Genomic DNA, 24,112 nt, shown 5'->3' with positions numbered 1-24,112 from the left:
CTCTGATCAATATCTTCGTTATTTCCTATGCTAAGATTGTAGGCCGTTCTTTCCCAAACAATAGATTTTTTAGATAAAACGTTTTTCCTCTTTGATGGCTATAGGTAAGGAAAGAGTTACCAAAAAAGTTGCAAGGGTATACAAGACTGTCACGCGCGAGCCCAAGCAGAGGGCTGACAAATACACTTAAGAAAAACAAACAAACAAATCATAATCCGAAAGTTATTTATGAAATAAATAGGAGAGGATAGATGCTATAAGTAAAGTAATACAAGACTTTAAGCAGATTTAATCAGGGAATAGGAGGATGTAATCCGAGCAGAGGACCCTAACAGGTTCAAGCAAGGCATAGTTAGTAGAATAGCGTCTAAGGGTTAAAAGTATACTCGGATGTCTAGTTTGTATGCATGGCACCGACAGGTTAACTTAAGTCAATAACTCAGGCAAGCATAATTCTACGGTTAATTAAGGAGGGAATTTTAATCAAAATAAGACTACTAGACATTGCCACCTCAGCTTAAGGCACGATTAGTAAATAGCAAGAACTGAGGCGAGATCCATACTCTAAAATAGGACGAACAAGCGAAGTAGAAAGAACATTATATGTATGGATCGTCAAATTCTTTTGACCATCTCTTAATGAAACCAAAAACACCCATGTCTTTTGTAACCATGGTGGAAATATGTGTGTTAAAGGTTACATAATTTATGGCCCTTTCTTTCTTCTTGACAATATTGTCCATACCTTCTCATCGATTTTATTTGTAGACAGGTGGAAGTGATTGTAGTTGTACGCCATGATATTCCCTTTTTCGCTTTATTTAGAAGCAACCATCTCAATTTTTGTCTTGATATGCAATTTTAATTAAAAGAAATGACTCAACAGAGGTTTTTACTACTTCTTTTCATATTAGCTAGTAATGTTTTTGTGAGTTTTCAACACAACAAAACACTTGAGCCATCACAGAATCACAATAGGCTATTGTGCCTAAAGGACAAATTAAGGTGTTTAATATATAGAGACTTAAAAGGATATATTGCCTGTTATGTTAGCTACCATCATTCTAACTTCTAGAACATGGCAGATGATTACATATGGATAATTCTTGAACTCCTGAATTAAAAGTAAAAATATGAGCTTGAACTTTCTCACAATCATTTCTTATCAGTGACTTCGGGCGAACGATGCGGAAGATAATTTACCACCCTCTTAGTGGAAAGAGGAATCATTTTTCAATATTATTTACATATGCTATTATATAATATAAATATTTGTATTAAACTTTAGACCAATCTTTTTGTTTAATAGACGAAATGGCGATCATTCTTGATCTTAAGGATCTTCTTTCACAGCTTCTTCTTCGATTGATTATGGCAAGGATTGCCGTGGCCAGCAGTCGACGAAATTCGGAGAAGAGTTATAAGGTTCGGCAAAGAATTTATTATTTTCTGTCAAGTCATGACTACAAAAATTGGACGAAGTTGCAGGGTATTGTCGAGTCAATCCAAACTCATGGAGAGTGTTTGTTTATAAGTTTACACACATGTTAGATTCGAAATGAATTTTTGATTAAATTAAACAATAAATTGTTGCTCAGTTTACTTTCGCAAGAAACTTGTTTCCCCTCGCCGCCTCGTTCCATATGCATAGTATAGGGAGAGAAGGTTACATCATTTTACACTTTACATATATCTATACGTAACCTAATCATCGACACAGACACAGACACAGAGCCAGGCAGTTGCGACTGTTTTCCTGATTTTGCGTTGAACGCATGTGACAGGAGTTGATTAGCTTGCAACTGACTTGCAGCAAGCTTGCAGATTTTTAATGCCACAAACTTGCGTCCATAGATAACAGGCAAGAGAGTATGAGCCCATAAAATTTGTTTGTGTGTGTGTGTGTTAGGGTAGGAATGTTATGTAACATCAGCGAGAAACAAAAAACCAAAACCAAAATGCAAAATAAAAGACTTTAGACACAAACTCTATCTGAATTTTTTTTGTTTCTTTTTTTTTGCTCCTTTCGTGTTAATGTTTTTCTAACTGTATTAGCTCCAGCTCCAGCTGCTGCTGCTGCTGCTGTTTCTACTCATTTCCTATTAATTTATGTTAATTATTTTTAAAAGAAAAAGCACACCATGATGATGATGCCCCACTTGGTTTGCTGTTGTTGGCTCTTTGCTGCTGGTTGGCTCGTTGAGTCCCAAGAAGAGTCTCAACTCTGGAGAGTTTCTGCTGGGCACACACAAGTTCACTGACTTGTTGACAATGAATTGACAAAAGAGGCCCCCAAACAGGCGCAGAAAGAGAAGAAGAAGCCAGCGACACCGACACAGACACCGACTGCAGACACAAAAGATAGCGGTAGACAAAGACAGAGCCAGCAAGCCCAACGATAGCTGGCTTAGTAAGTAGGAGTGAGAGGGCATTGATGGCACCACCAACTGCCAGAAATAGTTAAGTACATTACACACCATGTAGAACTTGTGTAAAGAAATAGAACTCAAACACATATAGGCGAAAAAGATATAGAAATCGAGAGAAAGGTAGCTTCCACAAATAGCTAGAGGGTATTGCAATGAGTTTTGAAAATGTGTCAAATTCGCGCTATCAGCAAAAGCCACAATTGAAATTACCAACTATAAACCCAATGTTCCCATGGTAACCAACAAGTTCGGATTCTCAACTTCATCAGAGAATTACCGTGAGAGATTTTAGCTTAGTTCAAGTGTACAATTGGATCTGTTACATGAAAAACTGTTTCAACTTATCTCAATACCCTGGCCCAGTTGAGGGAAAATTAACTAACATTTCTGACTGATAACGAAATGATAACGAAATATGAAAAGTATATCCATTGGAAACTCCTTGGAAACGTTTAATACCATTCAAGATGAATAATTTAGTCATGTTCCAAACGATTGTCATAAGCAATTCATAGTATCATGTGCTGTGTCGAATTTCATCAAGAACAAACCATTGAGGACTATATCATGAGTCTGTCATACAAATCGACTACTAGAATATCCTTTGGCAAAAATTAAACCTACATTTACTCCTAGAAGACAAAGACTATGGATAAGACAAAGATTAAGGCCAGAGGGCAACTCTAGTTGCCAGTTGATGTGGATAACTTTTTGGGCAACCCTCGAAATTCAGCGTCATGCCTCCATAAGTCGCATCCGCAAAACCCCAAAACAAAGCCAACAGCAAAAACAGCTAACTTTGACCGCGTCAAAGTTTGTATACCCTTGCAACTTTTTTGGTAACTTTTTTCTTACCTATAGTCATCAAAGTGAAAAAACGTTTAAGCTAAAAGGGCTAATGTTTCCGAAAGAACGGCCAAGATATTGATCAAAGTCACTGTTTTCCACCGATCGTTCTTATGGGAGCTATATGATATAGTAACCCGATCTTTATCAAATTCGGCACAGTCATTAACAGATATATTAAACTAACAACTATTTAATTTGAAAGCAATCGCGTCAAAAGTAACGAAGTTATTCACAAAAGTCACTGTTTTCGAGAGATCGTTCCTATGGGAGCTATATGATATAGTCACCCGATCTTGATCAAATTTGGCATAGTCGTTTATATGTGTAATTAAGTTATTAAGAAAAGTCACTGTTCGTGACTTTGCCATTTGTATGGGAGCTATATGATATAGTGATCCGATCCGGCTGAATCCGAGATATACAACACCTGCAGTATATACAAGCCTACATGCAAAATTTCATGTAGCTATGTAGCTCTTACGGTCTAGGAGGAGTTTGCGTTGATCCAGACGGACGGACAGACGGACGGACGGACGGACGGACGGACGGACATGGCGATTTGAACTCGTCTCGTCGTGCTGATCAAGAATATATATACTTTATATGGTCGGAGATGCTTCCTTCTATGCGTTGCACACTTTTGACCAAAATTAATATACCCTTTTTGCAAGGGTATAAAAACATTAAGACGATTTACTGCCAGACTGATTCTCTTCTTTTAGATACCCACTTTTTTCAGTTTTTTATTTATTTATTTTTTTTTTTTTTTTTTTTTTGTGAGCAAAAAGAAGAATGTGCTCGAGGCGGCCGCAAATTAAAAACATGTATTTAATTTTTCCACCGAATATTTTGTTATTTTATATTCTATGGTTCTTGCCTCGAAATTATTGTCGATAATTATAATGATGATGTTTATGATATTTGTGTTTTGTGTTTTTTTAATAGTTAATTTAGAGGGCTGATGTCATAGACGAAGAAGATGGTAGATTGGGAGGAAAGGTTCCCTTTTGGGAACCCGTATTGCATTGCCTAGAAAGAGTCGCGACCACTTGCTTACCCTAGAATTGGGGAACTTTCCCAAAGCGCCATATAAAGGAAAACTGTTGACTAGATGTTGAGTGTGGGCGTCAGGAGTGGGACGCGAGTGTCGGGGTGGGATTGTTCGTGACCATTTAAAGACTAGAGATTACAGTTAACCGTCGTTATACGACTTATGTGTGTCAATTGTGTGGCTCTTTTATGCAAATTGCGTGCATGACAACAAATATTTTGTAGCACTGATTGATTGAGAAAGGTGCGAGAAGTACGGACGGTCGGAGAGCCAGACTATTAACCTTGATTTGTGGGTAAACAAAACCTACATATACCGATAAATATATACCTACATATATAGAAAAGAAACAAAAGTCGTGCAAATGATGTCATTTCAAGTACGGGCCTTTCAATTGAGGGCAAGAGCAAGAGGCAAACATCAGCTACAAAAACTTGACCAGAGATTGCCCAGAGAGCAACTCTCTTGCTTATACCCCGCGCTTCCTCCTCCACAGCCTTTTTCTCACCCAGCAGCAGGTGATGATGGTTGTTGCTTTTAGTTCTTGTGCACAGTTCTTGCCGGAAATGGTCTAGCCCAGAGGCCACAGCACTAGCCACAGATTTCCAAACAAGAAAACTTTCAAAACTTATTGCACAATTTAAACAAAGAAAAACACATACCCAAAAACAAAACAAATACCAAATTACCCAAGACAATTCAAAACTAATTCGGCTATTCAAAACGATACACATTAAGCAGTTTTAATGTCAAAATCACCACAGAATTCTACATACATACATACATCCGTAGTACGGATTCCGTACGTAGCCAGCCAAAACACACAAAATTTGTTTTCATTTTGAAACTCAATTTGGATTTGGACAATCAACTAAAAGCACATAGTCGACTTATAGTCGACTTATATAACAGTATACACATACAAGATGGGTAGGCGGTAGCTCGCCATGGGCCATGTCCATGTCCAAATGGCCAGGATGATATCACACAAGTACCAGTGATAATCAACAAGTCTTTAGAAGTTCTTAGAATCCACTCTATCAAAATCCAATATAGAGAGCATACAAATGTATTCAAAAGGATTTTTTGCTTAACCATCAAATTCTCGCTCACTTAGCATTAATAGATTAGCTTAATAGTGATCTTACCTCACAAAAATAATCAACATGGTCCAATTTATTCATTTGTCTAGAAACTAATTGACTTTTTGTAAATTAGCGTTAAGAAAATTAAGTCACAATGTATTAAGAAATTAATTTAACAAGAAAATCTCCGAAAATTTCTATCTGGATATAAGAACCAAAAATTCCAAGTAAATATTTGTTGACAGGTATTAAGTTTTTGTTAAATTAAATTAATTTAACACTAACTCTGTTTCCTACATTGCACTTAATCAATAAAAACAAGATACCTTAACATTATTCTTTATTTTGAAGGATAATGGCTAGCTCAAAATGACCTTTCGTGATCAAATTCAAAGCCTTAGATGTACGTTTTTTCCTATCCTCAACAATTTTTATACCCTTGGAAAAAGGGTATATTAATTTTGGTCAGAAGTGTGCAACGCATAGAAGGAAGCATCTCCGACCATATAAAGTATATATATTCTTGATCAGCATGACGAGACGAGTTCATATAGCCATGTCCGTCCGTCCGTCCGTCCGTCCGTCCGTCCGTCTGTCCGTCTGTCCGTCCGTCTGGATCAACGCAAACTCCTCCTAGACCGTTAGAGCTACAGAGTTGAAATTTTGCATGAAGGCTTGTATATACTGCAGGCGTTGTATATCTCGGATTCAGCCGGATCGGATCACTATATCATATAGCTCCCATACAAATGGCAAAGTCACGAAGTGACTTTTCTCAATATCTTCGTTATTTTCTGAGCTATTGTCGTGAAATTTAATATTGGTGAGTTAATTACACATATAAACGACTATGCCAAATTTGATCAAGATCGGGTGACTATATCATATAGCTCCCATAGGAACGATCTTCCGAAAACAGTGACTTTTGTCAATAACTTCGTCACTTTTGATTGCTTTGCTTCGCGATTGCTTTCAAATTAAATATTTGTTAGTTTTATATATCTATTAATGTCTGTGCCGAATTTGATAAAGATCGGGTAACTATATAATATAGCTCCCATAGGAACGATCGGTGGAAAACAGTGACTTTGATCAATATCGTCGTTATTTGCTATGCTAAGATTGTAGGCCGTTCTTTCGGAAACAGCTTTTTTAGATAAAACGTTTTTCCACTTTAATGGCTATAGGTAAGGAAAGAGTTACCAAAAAAATTGCAAGGGTATACAAACTTTGACGCGGTCGAAGTTAGCCCCGGCCCTCTGGTTTATTGTTACTTTTCGTGTTTTTGAAGACATGCAATCTTTCAATATAAAGAATTCAATTTCCACATTATTAACGGTTAATATATGACTAAATAAAAACAAACTTGCAGTAGAAATTTCCATTAAAACGTTAGGAACGGTTGTTACCAATTGGCTATATGATGCATTCAAACTTAAAATAACGTCCTTTAATTAGATTTAAATGAACTAATAAATCGAAAAGTGTGGGTATGGCTTATTTTCAAAAAGCCAGCAGAAAAGTATTTGTTTTTGTGTTTTGCTTTTCTGTAAGTTAGATATTTAACTTTTTGCTTTCGAATGGTAATTGCCACGCCTTTCGTTGGCCCAACGAAATCATTGATAAATTGACTGATAAAGCAAACATCAATCGAAAGAGAAAAACAAACGTTCATCTTATTTACAGATTGAATATTAATTGGACCAAGTCGGAGATGGATTTCTTTTTTCTAGATGGGCGACAGAGGCAACGAGATTTAATGACGCTTTATATAAGCTCAACCTATGCAGCTGAAGAAATACCTCCGATTTCGAGTCCAATTCCAGTTTGAGTTGCACACACATAATCAAGTTTGGACAATCTTTACGCCGTGTTAACGCTTCGTAACTTTACAATTACAATACAACCGCTGAAGTTCCCCACATCCATGCCCCTGCTTCATCTTCTTGAGCTTCGAAATTAAATGATATAATTACTGTTCGTACTATTCCTATTTTCCAACATCAACATTAACTCTCAACCTCATTAAATTCCTCTCCAAATGTTTTCTGTTTTGCTTCAAGAATTTTTTCGGGCGCGTGTCTTTGGCAATCAGAGACACCCCATAACCTTCCATCAACCTCCTGCTTGCTCCTCTTTTTTTGTGGTCTTGATTAAGCTAATGTTTTGTTCTATTTCTAAGAAACTTGGTCAGAATTTTATGTCAGCACATGCCAAACGAACTTTATATACATACATACACACATATAGGGTGAGGTGTTTGTTCTCTTAACTCATGAAAACCATTTCAATGATAGAACATTAACGAAAGTCTGCTCAAATACGGTTTGGTCTTTAATTTAGATAATGCGGATATTATAGGTGCTTTTGGAAGCCCCGATTTTTGATCACTGAAACGCAAATCAATGATCATTTTTTATTCAAAATACAGTGTGAGCAAAATAGATAAATTATGAAAAAACTAACTTGAAAAATTATATAAAAAATTTAAAAAAACAATTGTCTTTACGAAAATGTACTAGCTTTTTACGAATTCTTATTTCTGTCCTTACTTTTACCTTTAGAAAGTGATTTTTTCATTTGCTTTAATACCCCGAAAACTCGAATTTGGGTTTTTTTAAATCGCTTTAGGCCTTAATCCGGCAATATTGTCCAGTATGGAACGACGCCTATCCATCTAGATCAGAGCAAACTCCGTAAAAAATACAGTGCCGACATTATGAGTATGAGTTTTTATATAATGTATGGATATTTTGGAATCAGTCGTCTCAGAAGTAATGGAACAAACAAAACCAAAAATTTTACTTATAGACTCAAGAACGATTTTCCCTTTAGAGTATTTAATATTATAATCAAAAGCTATCCCAAATTTAGTCGGTCAATTGGCAACTACATTTGGTTAAAAATCGGAGGGCTAGGGCTAACTTCGACCACACCGAAGTTTGTTTACCCTGTCAAGTTTTTTTGTAACCCTTTCGTTATTTATAGGAGTCTAATCGGAAAAACTTTTAATATTTAAAGTTTCCGCAAAACATGTAACAGCTTATCCGATTTTGATTAAGTCTGAGCGTATGGTAAGTCACTAACCTATCTTTTGCCCATATGACAAAGTAATAAACAGCTATATTAAGATGAGAAATTTTAAGGCAATCATATCAAGAGTAACAAAGTTATTGATATAATATATGATTCATACATGTACATATGTTATAGTCGCTCTTGACATATGTATATATATGACACAGTCATTTATAGGGAAAAAAAACTCACAAATATGATAATAGTTTAGACAATGAAAAAAGTTATTGAGAAAGAAGGAGTTTGCTCTGGCTTAGAAGGGCAGACGGTCGGGCAGGCAGACAGATGAACGGACAACGGTATATGAACTCGTCGTGCTGACCACGAATATATGCGTTGCACATTGCTGTCCAAAATTCATATACCTTTTTGCAAAGGGTATAAAAGTGTTTCCAGCTGAATGGCTAACTCAGTGTGAGAAATAATAAGAACCTAATTGATCGGCAAGTTGCCGGCTATTTGATTTTAAAATTTCTATCCCACGCATTTGAAATAACTGTTTGGATTTTGAGGAGACACGCCCGCAAACTACACACAAAACAATATATATTTCTACATATATGGAGTATGTATTTGTGTGGATATGTATGTAATCATAAATACTTTTCAGTTTTCACCCAATCTTCAATCAATTTTCGCCGCCGACAAGTCTTCCTTCCACCTCTTTTTCATTTTCAAAGCAGCTTGAAAGGTAATTTATATAGAGCTAATCACATTAAATAGATCAAATTTCTTTTTTTGTCGGCACAGTTGATATAATGATGATCATGATGAGAGAGCCAAGATGATGATGATGACGACGACGATGGGGAGAAGTTGGAATTTCACTTGCCTGGCTGATAAATCCGATTGAGTGGGTTGACTTGAACTTAACTACGTATACATGCTATAATAAATATATCAACTTGATAAAATGGAAATGCTTAAGTTATATAGTTATGGGGTATATTGGGATTGTAGTAAGTCAAATGCTGAATCGAATTAGATTATATCGTGGGTTCAATTAATCGAGTGACTTACAGGGTAACTCAGAGTCAATGAATTATTTGATCTACCCATTAAATTTTTCTGACTTTGGTGTAGAGAGTATTCTCTATCTCTCATATTCTTCTTGTCTCACATACCTCAAACTGCTCCCTCTCTCTCACTCTCTGTCTCTGACAATTTCTTTTGCTCTCTCTCTGGAACTGATGCTGAGGCCTAATCTTGACTTGATTGGTTTGTGCCTCTACTAATGATGATTACCCACTTTTACCCAAGCACCGGGCACATATAAAAATCAAAAGCGGTTTAACGCGTTTCTCGCAACTTTATTTTTCTGTTTTTTTTTGTTATTTTCTTTAATATTTCATATAGTCTCTTCTCTTTCCATTGCAATTCAATTAAAAACGCTTAGCAAAAAAAAGTTGTATTCAAAGAGTGTCCAAGATGAGAGTCGTGTCTGTGTCTGTCGCACCCCAAAAAAGCAGACCGTAAGAAAGTAAGAAAGCCAGCCACTTGCTCCAGCCTCCTATTGAAATAGGCGTGGTAGATACATGTGTACATTGTAAATTGTACAAGACGAGCTCCTCTTCTTCCTTGGCTTTGCCTTGCCGATTTCGAATTTCTCCCGAAAACCGAATAAGAAAAAACCAAAACCAAAACTAAATATTTTTGAGCAACCAGTTCCCAAGTGAATTTAATTGCAAATTATCGTGTCGTATGTATGTAATTTTTGTGTTTTTTTTTCTGTTGTTATTTCTTTTAGTTTTTCCATCGAAACGAAAGAAAAGTGAAATTCCATTTATGTCAGCGGGTTAGCAGGGATTTGTCAAAAATAAAAGACGCCAGCAAAAGTTGGTGAAATCTTTTGTGCCGAAATTGCATTCCAAAATCTGAACAAGGTCATTAAATTACAAGTATTTGGCTTGACTTGTCCATGGCTACCAAAGAGATGCCATGTCTATCAATTCAAGATATGTCACGACTTAAACTATGGATTTTTGTATTATAATGCAAATGGTTCATGCACTCAACCTAAAATCAAGTCAATTAAGCTCCCTCTCTCTCCCGCCCCCTCTCCTTCGTTGTCTCTTCCAATTCTCAAATATTTTTATGCACTATCATGCTTGGGGTTAAGCAATTTGTTGAGTGCTTAAAGATTCTCACAAAAGGGCTATGATGATTGCGGAAGAGGTAGTTAGAGTGAAAAAACACAAAAATAATAGAGCCAGAATTTTGATTCAGATGGCCAGCATTGTCGAACTTTATATACCCTTCAGTTAATGATGAAATTTCGTAATAAATTATCACTTTTTTTAAGAAAAACTAACATGAAGCTACCGTAAGGGTATGAAAGGTGCTAAAAGGAAGTTTCGTTTTCTAAGCATCTACATATTTACCTATAGATACATATTTACCTCTTAAATACATATGTATCTTGCTCTTCATAGTCACTAAACTTTAAAGTGCACCCTTTTGTATTAAGTTAGCTTAGTTTATTTGGCTCCATTTTGATACGCGCCAAATTTTGCTAGAATAAAACAATTCTTAGTGTTTTGTTTTTGTTTTTGTAATTTCCAGAAAAGTCGATAGACTAAGATGGAAATTTTTCCATCTTACGTACAAAGTTGTAAGATAGAATGACCGGAAACCATATTACCAACAACGGACTAAAACTGTGCCAAACAACAAAGACAAGTTATTCTCATAGAGAAATATCGATACCTTGATTAAATTTGAACATTTCCGTTTTGGTAATCAGAATCACTTTGTCGATTTCACTCCGACTTGAAAAAAAAATGGCAAAACAAAAAAAAATAATGATAAAAAGACAAACCAAACAAAGCTTAAATGCCAAGATTTTCACAAATGTGTGTATTTGAGTGTGTGTGTGTGTGTGTCTGTGGTAGATGGAAAACCTGTAGAATGCACTATGAACGGCTTTTCAAAAAGTGCTCAATGCTATATCAATAACACCAACCACATCAAGAGTCGCCACTGTACACCTGTCTAAGCCAAAACAAAAAGAAAAACGGCAAAACGCATGCGCTGGGCCGCCAGCCTCTTGGCTCAGGGCCGATGTTGACGTTGCTGCCAAAGCCGCCGCCGCCGCTGCTTTTGTTGCTGCTGCGCCCAAAAACCCAACAACTTTTAATTTCAACACATTCCAGCACAAGACAATCCAACACAATCAAGACTTGCTGCACCTTGGGCCAAAGCTCATTGGAAATCTCTGCTTGTCTTCCAACATCTCTTTCCAACTGTAGGCAATAGAATTATACTTGTCAGGCTGGAGACGATATAGCCATGACCGTCAGTCTAGCTCTGTATTCGCTCTACTTTATAAAGGCCTAAATCTTGAAAACTATAAGAGCCAAAACTATACTATACTAGACTATACTAGAGCCACCGTTTTTGATGTGAACTGTTTGAGTATCATTTTTTTGAAAAATCACATCATATAATTTTCACCAACGGCAATAAACATAAAATTGTAAACATATAATTTTCTATTATTAGCTTCTACTTAATCCGGAGAATCGAAGTTTTACTAAGTCTTGAGTGTAAACTCTTCGACCATTAAATCTTTTCACATTCTAACTACATTTCAATCGATATGCGAATACACAAATTAAACTTGACAGAAAAAAGCTTTTTTATATTCCCCTTCTATATATCTCTTACTAACCGCTCTACGATTAAACGTCCTTCTCTCTCAATTCTGACCAAACGAACCACACACCCGAAAAAAATGAAACTATCAGATCGAATATGAATTCATTTTTTGTTTAACCAATTTCAATACTGTACGAGTGGCCGATCGGTTTAATTTTGGAAAATGTCGTGCATAGATCAGAACTGAGTTTAAATACGAACTTTCGTAGTATATCCTTAAAAAGTGAGAGACTAGTTTGCATAGAAACAGACAGAAGGACGAAATTTTTTCGCAGGATTAAAGTGTAAATTTCTGAAGAGAACGAGAATTGGAATTGGTTTGAAAATGAACTATTTCCACAGACCCTCGACCACGGTGGTAAGCTATGGGATACCTGCATGCATATACATACATGTCAGTGTGTATGTGTGCGGCTTTGTGTGTATGTATGTACGCGCGACTTGACTTTCTTTGCTGCGGCTTACAAGCCAACAACAACTACAAAAACAAGTTCGGGCTCGGATCGCCGCACAAAATCGAGCTCCAACAAATAGCAACGAAAATTGTGGCCGAGCTCTCGGCCCGCTGTGGGTAACACCACGAGCACCAGTTTTTTGAAGGCAGTCAGCCAAGTCGCAGTCAGTTGATAGTTGGCGTTCAAACCGTTAAGACGCGCGTGACGGACGCGTTAACCGATTTCAGTACACAAATTCCCCCCCCTTTCACCGTCAAAAACAAAAACAAGACTCAACCACAGCAAAAACAGAAAAAAGAAGAAAAAACCAACAAATACAGTAAAAAGAAGGTCCATAGAAAACAGCTTTGGTTTGGTGTTAAATTTTTTTTTATTTCATTTTTTTTTTTTGTTGTTAACAAAGGTGTGTATGTGTAGTCGAGACAGAGAAAGAGAAAGAGAGAGAAAGAAGTTGGATAGAGAGTGAGTGATAGCAAGAGATATGAGAGATAGAGCGACCCATTAATAGCTCTCTTTTTGCAATTACCGTTAATCAAATAAGTTTTGTAGAAATTTAAACGCTCGACTTCGGTGTGTGCGTTTGTATCAGTGTATTTGTGTGTGTGTGGAGAGTTTTAAATGGTTCATTGATCGAGTTCAATCTCAAAATAGAGCAAAACAAATGAAGAATCCGAATAACTAACAGTGCAAGTGTTTCTCTTCTGTGTGTATGTGTGTGTGCCTCTTGCCTCCCTCCCCTACCAGCTTCACCATCATCAACATCATCATCATCGTCTACATCATAATCAGCAATTGTAAGGTGCAAAGAAGCTTAACCCATTTTCCAAGTAGACCCTAAAAGAGAATCCACTAAACAAAATTCCAATAGACATTCCACCTCATAAACGTAAAGTGGGTCTAAGTCTCTTGGCCATGTACTCGCATTGTACCGAAATAAATGCGAATTTGTTACCAAAAAAAACAAAAACAAAGACAACAGGTGTTATTACGGCCAAATTAACGTTGTAAAAGATTTACATATTCGCAAATTGTATATTTAATGCTTGGCTAAACACTTAACAGATTGTGTATGCTAAATAGAGCTTTCAGTCAAAACGTGCTTGGCCATCTCACATATGTATATACCCCACGATTTGATCTCTTCATTTGGCCATAACACGGCGGATCAAATTGTTTTGTCCAAAATCGGATTCTAAAAAGAGTTCTAACAAACTTTCACCATTAAACCTGGTATCTCAACTCAATTTCTGCCCCCCGTTGCCAAGCATAAAGTTTTAAGTTTGTTGTATTGCTTCAAAATTCATTCTAATAGATGAAGTATTGCTGGGGAAAATAAATTTTATTCCAATCACGGAGGCACAAATCTAAAAGACAATCTGCAGAGTACCTATTAGACAAAAATTTTGTGGTTTTAACTTTGAAACTCTTCGAAAAAAAATACATTTTTTTCCTCTATTATATTATACAAAATTAAAATTGAGCCAAAAGTAATTGTAAAATGCAGTAATTTTTTTAATACCTTAAATCCATAAAAATATCACTAAGTCATAACTTCATGCTTACAGTTATATGTATATATTAAGCTATAAGAAAAATAATTATTACATTGAAGATAAGATTCTTAATTACCTAAAATAATATTCATATTTAGTCATCAACAATTTCATATGTTTTCTTTAAAAAAAAAAAACAACAAATAAATATAATTCAGACAATTTATGTTAATTTATGTAAGAAAGTTTTGTTGATTGTGAACCACCTCGATGGGAATATTCATATATTCTATGTATTGATAGAAACATCATGTTTTGTTTTTGCTTATGCTATGATCACCAGTCCGACATATTGAGGCAAATATAAAATAAAAGATATTTGCATGTTTCGTCTATTAATTTATAATACGTATTTGCCAGCTAAAAATAAATTGAATATTTGAATGAAAGGAATGTTGATTAATGCACATTTGATGGTGTCATAAACTAAAGAAAATTCTATTCAGAACTGCTTATTTATTACTCACGATTCGCAAAGTTCTGATAGCAGTTTTGAATTTAAAGAAATATTTGTATCTGCTGGATGCATGCGAAATGCTTCTGAAAGGTGATAAATGAATTGCGGTCACGTTCTTAAGCCCCTTTTGCCTTTTTACCAATTTTGCTTACTTATATATATATTTGTTACTGATGAATTAAGAATCTATAAGTACGCGATATTGGGCCCTATATTAAATTTGAAACACGAACAGATTTAAAAGCTTTTTCCCTTTTTTAAATGACTTAAATTTGCAATCGGCTTTAAAATAAATAATTTAATAAAAGGTCTTAGAAGATTAAAAATATTCAGTCGAATTGGAAATGGCACATAAGAAACTTTTAAGTTATAATAAAATACACTTTAGATAACAAATATTTGCATACTAATATTTTGATTGTTTATGTTCTTCAATATGTATATGTACGGGAATGAATCCAAAGGGGAATTTCAAAGAATATATCGCATATTTTCGGTAACTTTGATTTGACTCGTGCCTTGGCTTATAAGATACCCTCTATATACATACGTTAAATGGGGTATATTGAGACAGCCAATAATTTAGATTATTCTAAGAACGATTGGAGGAGAATCGTTTGCAACAATCTAAAACTTAATGAATTAAATTGTTTCAAACCAGAAATGCTATATTAATGCTCTATATTTCGATTATTCCTTCTGCATGTATCACATTAGAATTACCATTCAAATCATCTTCTAGTTGTATCTTCTACACTGTAGAGCGTAGTTCGAGGCCTTTACCCCCATTCTTGAATATGCTATTGGAATCTTTTAATATTCCTGTGTATATCAATCAAGAATATAAAAATTTCGATATATACCTACATATATACATATGCATGTATTTAAATCCGCTTTTGAGGTTAATAATATTGCTTGTTTAGCAGTTTGGTTGTTATTCTTGTTGCTTGTTGCTGGTTTTGCTGGCTTTTGTGTCATATGTAAATTTTTTAAACACACAGACACACACAATACGCTACAGCATTGAGTGAGTAGAAATGTGTACAAAAAAAAACCAAAAAAAAAAAAGAAACAAAAACAAGATTCTTTGTGGCCTACGCCGCACAACAAGTTGTACAAGATCATCGATTATAAGCGTTATTGGAGAGATACAACACACACACACATATGGCACACACACTCGCTGGGATGAAGACGGACGGGTTAATACCGTTGAAATGTTTTTGTGGTTTTGGCACCAGTTTTGGAATGTAAAGAGATTATGACACATGCATTTGAATTTCTTGATTTTTCTGAGACTTGATTTCATCTTGGTTTGCCGTTAGGATACCATTTTGTTATCTTCTCTTGCATCCAAAGCGTCAACAATTTCGATCAACTTTGAATCCATTTTGACATGAACTCGTCTTGGATACAAGTTAACTGCCATAACTCCATATTATTAGGACTTTGTATGAGTTTGTATCCGTTATCCACCGTGAAAAAAACCCAGAGAAAGCCACTGATATAGCAAATTTCCAGAATCCTAGAGAGATGAAGTATCTCCTTGCTAATACATTAACCAAAAAAAGTGTGGCTGCAAACTTTTATAAATGAAATACCAAACTATTGATTCTTCACAATTTTAACAATTTGAAGTTGAATTGTTTTTTCAGATGCATTTATAATATAAAATTATCGATTAGCATTCTACACACTATACACGGAAATCTAAAACGACAAAAATGGCGCTTCGTCTGCGTCGGGATGTACAGAAAGCCTCATACTATGTGTGGTTCTTGGGTGCCGAGGAGGCGAAAGGCTTGCGTGGAGCTCGTGTAATTAACTCCGTCTTGCCCTATCTCGTAGACAGATCAAGGGGCCAAGAGCCGCTCAAGGTGACGCTTCAAGTTTCGCACAAGGGCATTAAGATTGTTCAGGTAACACGTCAACATGATCACCTTATAAACATACTCTTCCAACCCATATTTTTGTTTCTTCTCATCGATTCCTGTGTGGCGTAGGGATCATCGAAGCATTTAATTCCACACAGTGCCATAACCAGCTCCGTGCAAACCGACGACATAGTGGCTTGTGTCTTATTGCTATACAATCCGGCCACCAAATGTCCATTGCATGTCCATGCCTATCGTTGCGATTCAGAGACAACGGCCGAGGCGCTGCATCTACAATTGCAAATACTCATCAATCGTCCCGACAATCAGAAACGTTTCGAAGAGCTTGAGACAAGGTAAGTTTAAATTAATTCAAATGAAACGGTATATCATATTGTTTAAATGCATCGATATTTCGAAATGCCAAGATACTTGGGAACTAGTTCTGCACCCACACAAGCCGTCCAAAATGTCAACGCACCCATATTGAGTTTAATGTTAAATGTTAGGCAGCTCCTGTTATGGCATTGTCACACACTGCATGGCATTTCCTTAAAAAGTTGATGATAACATTTTGGAGTTCATTTTTGGCATTTGCCACGTAACAGTTTCTAACATTAGTCACAGATTCTCCCATATTGATAACTTTGAATTTAAGACCATATTCAACTGAACTACAGTTTGAATGCTAGTTGTATCTGTCTATCTTATAACTATCGTTTATATATTCTTTTGGACGAAGTAATATCGAAACCGGTAGCTTATTTATTAGATCAAAACTACCATCTAGACAAGTGATATAGTATATAAACATTTATCTCACCTATGATATATCTATGTAGAACGAAATAGTAATAATATAGAAATAATTAATAACTACCACTGTTTTTGAAAAACCAAAGTTTTATTTACCAAGGCGATACATATTTTTAAATGTGATATTGGATAGAGTTGGTAAACTATCGATAGTGGATCCATTCGACATTCTCAATAGTTTATGGAGAAGAAATCGATAGTATCGATTGTATCGCTGAATTTTTTGATACAAAATTCAAAAGAGTTTTAGCATGACTTTCATAGACAAGCCGTTCCCCGGGCCAGACGCGGACCTGATTCTTTTTAACTTTTTCTATAAATCATGTCTTAAATCTGATTAAGAGGTTATTGAACAGCCAATTACCTCAATAAAAACATTCCAAACGGCATTGCAACAAGTGAAACGATTAAAAAAATTAGCGAGCCTTCATTTTATATCTTTTATGTCTTATATATCTTACCAACAAAATACTGGAACCATAGCTTTCACTGTATATATTAAACAATATATTAAGATCCGATAAACGTTCATAGTTTCTTACACACTATAAAGAATTTTCTATTTTAAATAATTCAGATCCATTAGAATTATATTATTATAATCCAATTATAATTCAATCCAATTTCAATAAAATATTGAATTGAATGTGTTTTAAAAACGAATTTGAATTATACAGAGTTGCATTAGCTGTATAATGTTTCTTAAACAGTACTAGCCAAGCCCTTTCTATTAATATATGTACATCAGATATCTAAATTGACAATTAACACCTTGTTACTAAATTAGTATTAGGATGGAATTAGTTTTTAAAAGCAAAATATCATTCATTTAAAAATATCATTCAATAAAACTATTTAGAATTGTACACTTATAATATTTGGAAAGAACGGTTTGAAGACACATTCTTTGATAGTGATTCTCAGGGGCGTAGCGAGGTTGTCGATAATGGGGGGGTGATTCTCATTGAATTGCCGACTTACCTCGTGTATTTGCCAACAGCATGTAGATTTGCGGTAGAAATAAATTTACTTCGATAAAACAAGGTCAGTATATAAGGAATTTATTCTTTGAAGATAATTTGGCAAAAATTATAATTACAGCATTTGGTACGTACATGAATGTGTAACTAAAACTAACATTGCGCAGAAATGGACGATAAATATTTCTAAGTTCCTTTTATTCGTTGATCAATTCTATTTAAATTTTCACTCTGCGGTGTTTCAATAACGACCATTTTTCTACGTGTCGTCTACCTTATCGTTTGAAGAATAAAGTAGCATCAATGCATTCAACCGATCATCTCCCATCGTTGTTCGCAAATGATTGAAAACCAATTTCAATTTACTAAATGATCGTTCACAAGAAGCTGATGTTACAGGAGCAGTCAAAATAAAACAAACGAGTTTGTAGACTAAGGGAATCACATGTTTCAACTTAAACACAACTTCCGCAATATCTTTGAAATTCGTACACTCTTTACATGAATCGAAAAGAACTTGCAACTCAGCAAGCAAACATTCTGGTTCCTCGCTAAAATAAAAGGGTTCTAATTGCACAATGGATTCGATTGAATTCATTGTGACATTTTTTCTGTCAATTGGAATTTGGAAAACTTTCTGGACACACGCAAATGTTGAAAAAGTGTCTTTCAAGTTTTCTTGAATGCAATTGTTGAAAACTTGAAGCACAGTCCTGAATTCTTTTCGATAAAATGTCAAAATTGTGAGCTGTTTCTGGATTTACATCATACTTTTTTGGTACATGACGCGTTTTGTGACGTTTCGAAAAATCGTCTCGAGGATTAATCTTCAATTTTTCAGCAAATACAGCCGAGCTATTTATCAATGCATTGATCTGGTCGTCATCGTCCATTTGTTCAAATGATGCGCTTGTACTTTGAATCAATATAGAAGCATCAATGACGTTCAATTCTACTGCCTCCAAATTTTCCGTCAAATGTTTGACTTTGAACATGACATTTTTGCAAAAAAATAACGAGCTGATAAAATCAAAATCCAGAATTTTTTTGAGCAAACCAGAAGCGGACGTACATACGTGTACGAGAATCGAAAAATTCTGGATCGTTTATCATATTTTTCAAAACGTCCACAATTCCTTCAAAAGAAATCCACATGGCTTTGACTGACTCAGCTCTAGCAGTCCATCGAGTTTTCGACAAATCTTTCAATTGCAATGAATTTTCAATACTTTTCAATTCTTCACTTAAACTTTGGAAACGTTTTGTGCTACCATAGAAAAATACATACAAAGCTTCTAAAACATTGACAATGTGAAATAAAAACACTTGCATTGCATGCTGTTTCAACAAATGTGTTGTTCCGATGATCTTGGCATGGAATGTAAGGGATTTCTTTTTCACATTTTTCGGACAGTTTTTTTTGTGTGCCAATATATTTACCGGACATGTTATTAGCAAAGTCGTATGATTGAAAAATAATGTTTTTGGTCGAGATATTGAGTGAGTAAAGTGCAACTACAATTTTATTGGACTACTCTTCTCCCGTTTTCCCGTTATTGGGTTAATCAATCATACAATATTCTGATTACCGAATGCATGTCGACAATTATAAAATAAAAATATATTTTTCGATTTTGAGAATCAAAAGTTGTTGATTAGCCGATTACTTTTAAACAAATTGCCGACTCTAAAAACCTGGGGGGGGGTGTCACCCCCCCCCCCCCCCCCCCGCCCTCGATACGCCCCTGGTGATTCTATTATCAATGAATCCTCCAAATACATATCTATTCTTCAGTGATATGCAAGCTTAAAACTTTCAACTTAATTATTTTTATATTCATTTCCACAGATTGGGCATTTTACCACCTATTCCCAGCAATAACAATAACAACTGTGGTGAAAAGCGACATGACTCCCTGCAGAAATCCATGTCATCCTCGTCATCGGCATTGCACCATCAGACACAATCTTCGTCGGCGGCTGCCGGTGGAAGTTATTCGCAACACCACCAGAGTCGTCGGCATGAGACTTCGTCGCCGAAACGTTTTAGCAGTTCACTGGGTAGTGATACTGGGAATAGTACACGCGAATCGGAATGCAGTGAACAGGAGCATGGCTTGGCCAATTCTCCAATATCCCGGTCGCCGCCACATGGGAAGCATCATTCCCAGTCCCAACCGCAGCAGCTGCATCATCCGCCACTGACGCCCCAGCAGAATAGCGAACTCTTTGATTCCCTTGCAGCGGAATTACGTGCCAAGTTGAATGGCAACGGACCACCGCTGCTCCTGCCGCCCCGTGATTACGATACAGTTCATCGTTCCAAGGGTAATCTCACGGCCATTGAGTTGAGAAGGTGTCGCAATGCTTTGATAGTCGGTGGATCCCCACCCACTGGTAAAGCAGGAGCGCCGGCTGGCGGTACAACTGGAACTGTGAATGGAAAGCAGGTCTCATCGCGAGGTTCATCGGGGATTGGTTCAGACTTGGCCCCCAGCCCTGAAAGACAAGACCTTAATAGTTCAAGTGGTAAGTGGCGATTGAAGCGAATTGTAGACATTATTGGTATTAATAAGAATAATTATATTATTAAAACAGATGACGAACATTGGTCAAATGAGGCAGACAATTCAGTTATAGCGCTGAAACCGTCACAAATTGCCGTTCCCCCAGGCCAGTTAAAGAGAAAAAGTGCCGTACAACCGCCAGAGGATAGTTACCTGAGGGATCTACCTGTTAAACCATATCAACCTAGGTCCACAGACAGAGAAATTGAAAGGGAAAGGGAGAGAGAAAGAGAACGGGAACGCGAACGAGAACGTGAGCGCGAACGAGAAAGGGAACGAGAGAGGGAGAGGGAAAGAGACAGAGAGCGAGAGCGAGATAGAGAACGCATCAAGACCCCAGCGTCTACATCAAACAAATCATGGACACGAGAAGATGATATCAAGCCGATCATAATGAGACCAGCTGATTATGATGCTAAATTCAATCGGGTCATGCAATTGGATACACAACCTCAACAGCCGAATAAGCTAAGGGATACAGATAAATATAATGAGATAAATCGTTTACTCAACAAAAAATTGGAGCGCGACCAGCCACATCGGAAAACTGGTGGCCGATCGCGTCATGAAGACGACATTGACGATTTTGAGGACTCCGATCAGGGTAGCGAGCAGGCTCTTCATTCGATTCATCATTATCGCAAAGAAAATCTTACAGATAAGCAAAAATTCATGAAGCAGCAGCAACATCAAGACTCACAACGTTATCGCCACCGTTACATTGAACCCGAGGGGCTCCAGATGAATCCGCCAGCTAACCAGCCGGCTCATAATAAGTATGCAGCTGTGCATCGTGGCACCACCGAGCGGCGTCACGATCGCGAGCGTTCTGATCGAGAACGAGAACGGGACCGTGATCGAGAGAGGGAGCGAGAACGTGATAGGGATCATTCACGTGACCGTAATCCCTACCGCGAAGCTGAGAGCCTTCCCTACATACAGAGCATGGAGAAAATGATGAAATCCACGGGCATGCGCTATGCTGAGCCACCAATCCCCAACTCTTCGAAGGCCCGTTTGGAGAGGGACAGAGTGGGGGATCGCGAAGGCCTAAGGGAGCGTGAGCGTGAACGCGATTTTCTCCCACCAAACCAAAACTCTCAGCGGGATCGTTTCCACGATGCCAAGGATAAATTTAGAGCAATGGAGCAGCAACGCTCCAGCAGTCGCTACGAAACGGATGAGCGCGATAACCCTGCCCCCGATCCGTTTCGGTCCTCATCACGTCGTCGACGTGGCTCAGTCGAACCAGCAGTCAGCTACGAGCAATGGAGCGAGGAGGAGGAACCACCAGCCCCTCCACCACATCTAATAGGGAATCGTTCGCGAGCAAGGTCCCGTAGTGATTGGGAGCGCGAGCAAGAACCACAGCAATCCATTCCCCGGCCGAGGGAGAGAGAGCGTGAGTGCGAATTTAATCGTAGGGTTGATGATTTACCGCCACACCGAGAACAATCCCGGGATCCATATCGAGAGCGTGACCGTGACCGCGAACGTGAAAGAGATACACGGGAACATGGCCCATCCCATCCAGTTCGTGCTCACTCCCGTGAGTATATGCACGACACAAAGTCTAGTTCTGGATCGACATCCGCTCGTGGCGGCTCACATCATGTGGTAATCGAGCGTTATCCCTCGCCAGCGCCAACACCAACCAGAAATGCCCATACCGGAGGTGTTGGTGGTGGAAAAGCCGGAGGGGAAGGTGGCGGTGGCGGAGGCAGATCGAATGAAAATCATCCAAATGGTAACTCATCATCGTCTGGCAAACCATTAGCCAGTATGCCCAAGGGCTATCGTCATAGCTATGCGGAACCGGTCTTTGCCCGGAATGGTGGGCGTGTGGGCCTAGCCGCAGTCAATCCCTATTAACTAGGAGCTAAAGGACAACAGTAAACAGAAAAAACCGTGCAACGAGTAAATCTACTAATTGGAAACAAATATATCTATATTAATATGCATATAAACACATTTGTAGATGATACATATCGAAATTTTACACCGTATGAACGACTGATCTGATTTTGATCACTAGCTCGATCTGCATACGTATTACATATATATATAATAATAAATATATAATCAGCTGTACATTAGAACCCAATCCGTTCCCTCACTTACCCCTAGCCACAAGTCCAAACGATTCCCCCCGTATATGCGCCTTGAATGGGGGTCGGGCACAAAGTGCCTGCCGCCTGCCCCTGTAATTATGTGCCTTCTAAATATTTTACATGCATATACATACACTTCTATATCTATATACATACATATATGACGATTAAGAATATGAACTATCTTTCCATTATTCGCAATGGGATTGTATATGTTAAATAATGGAAATTATTATTACTCTATTGTTTTTTTTTTTTGGACTAATATTAAGTTGCGCGGTTAATTTGTTTTTTCTTTTTTTTTTTTTTTGTAACAATACATTTGTATTTGACTTGTATGAAAATTAATCGAAATATTTTATATATATATATATTGTTGTCATCTTGATATTTGCATAAATAAAATACTAGTAAACAAAAACAAGAGTAAAATGTTCAACTTACTGGAATGAGTCTGACCAAATCCATTATCCTATTAACCTTTAACTCTGATTTTCCCCATTCGCAAGTAACTTTGTAACTTTTTATACCATACACCCATAGGGTAATATGGTATATTAAAGTCGCAAAAATGTATGTAACAGGCAGAAGAAAGCTTCTCCGACCTCATAAAGTATATGTATTCTTGATCAGGATCAACAACGGATTCGATCTAGCCATGTCCGTCTGTCCGTATGAGCACGCAGATCTCGGAGACTGTAAAAGCAAGAGCCACCAAATTTGGTATATAGACTCATGTAGTATGTAAAGTGATCAAGTTTATTTTAAATTTTTGCTACGCCCCTTTCCGCCCCCGTAATTTAAAAACCTCGATTATCACCCGTAATTTTCTACCTTGTGCAATCAAATTTGGCGCACTTAAATTTGATACTAATTTTCAGCAAAACAAAATATTTGATCAAAATCGGACATAAAATAGCCAAGTTATGCATATAAACGTTTTTCCATAAGGCCGGAGTTGGCCGTTGGCTGGTGGGGGCGCTAGGGTGCTCGTATGCTTGAGTGAGCGCGATACTAAGATATGCTTGTAATAAGCATGTGAATATGCATTTGTTTAATAAATTTGAAATATTCGCTTTACTGGTGTATGGTATACCTTAGTCGGCGAGACGACTTACTTACTTTATTTTAAGGTGAGCAGGTTGTG

General features: G+C 37.0%; 1 protein-coding gene across 1 annotated transcript; it reads left to right on the top strand.

Moving 5' to 3' along the window:
- The first annotated feature begins 12,914 nt into the window (after window positions 1-12,914).
- On the top strand, window positions 12,915-23,239 carry LOC111519650 (zinc finger CCCH domain-containing protein 13). Its single transcript, XM_047011548.1, has 5 exons — window positions 12,915-13,007; window positions 16,273-16,536; window positions 16,621-16,847; window positions 20,137-20,816; window positions 20,886-23,239. The coding sequence occupies exons 2-5, from the start codon at window positions 16,342-16,344 to the stop codon at window positions 22,724-22,726; spliced, it is 2,943 nt and encodes a 980-aa protein (XP_046867504.1). The 5' UTR covers window positions 12,915-13,007; window positions 16,273-16,341; the 3' UTR covers window positions 22,727-23,239.
- Window positions 23,240-24,112: the final 873 nt, after the last annotated feature.

The sequence above is a fragment of the Drosophila willistoni genome, assembly GCF_018902025.1.
Source record: "Drosophila willistoni isolate 14030-0811.24 chromosome XL unlocalized genomic scaffold, UCI_dwil_1.1 Seg142, whole genome shotgun sequence".
Lineage (NCBI taxonomy): Eukaryota > Metazoa > Arthropoda > Insecta > Diptera > Drosophilidae > Drosophila > Drosophila willistoni.
Note: the sequence above shows the minus strand (reverse complement) of the source record. Positions and strands in the feature narration are given on the sequence as shown.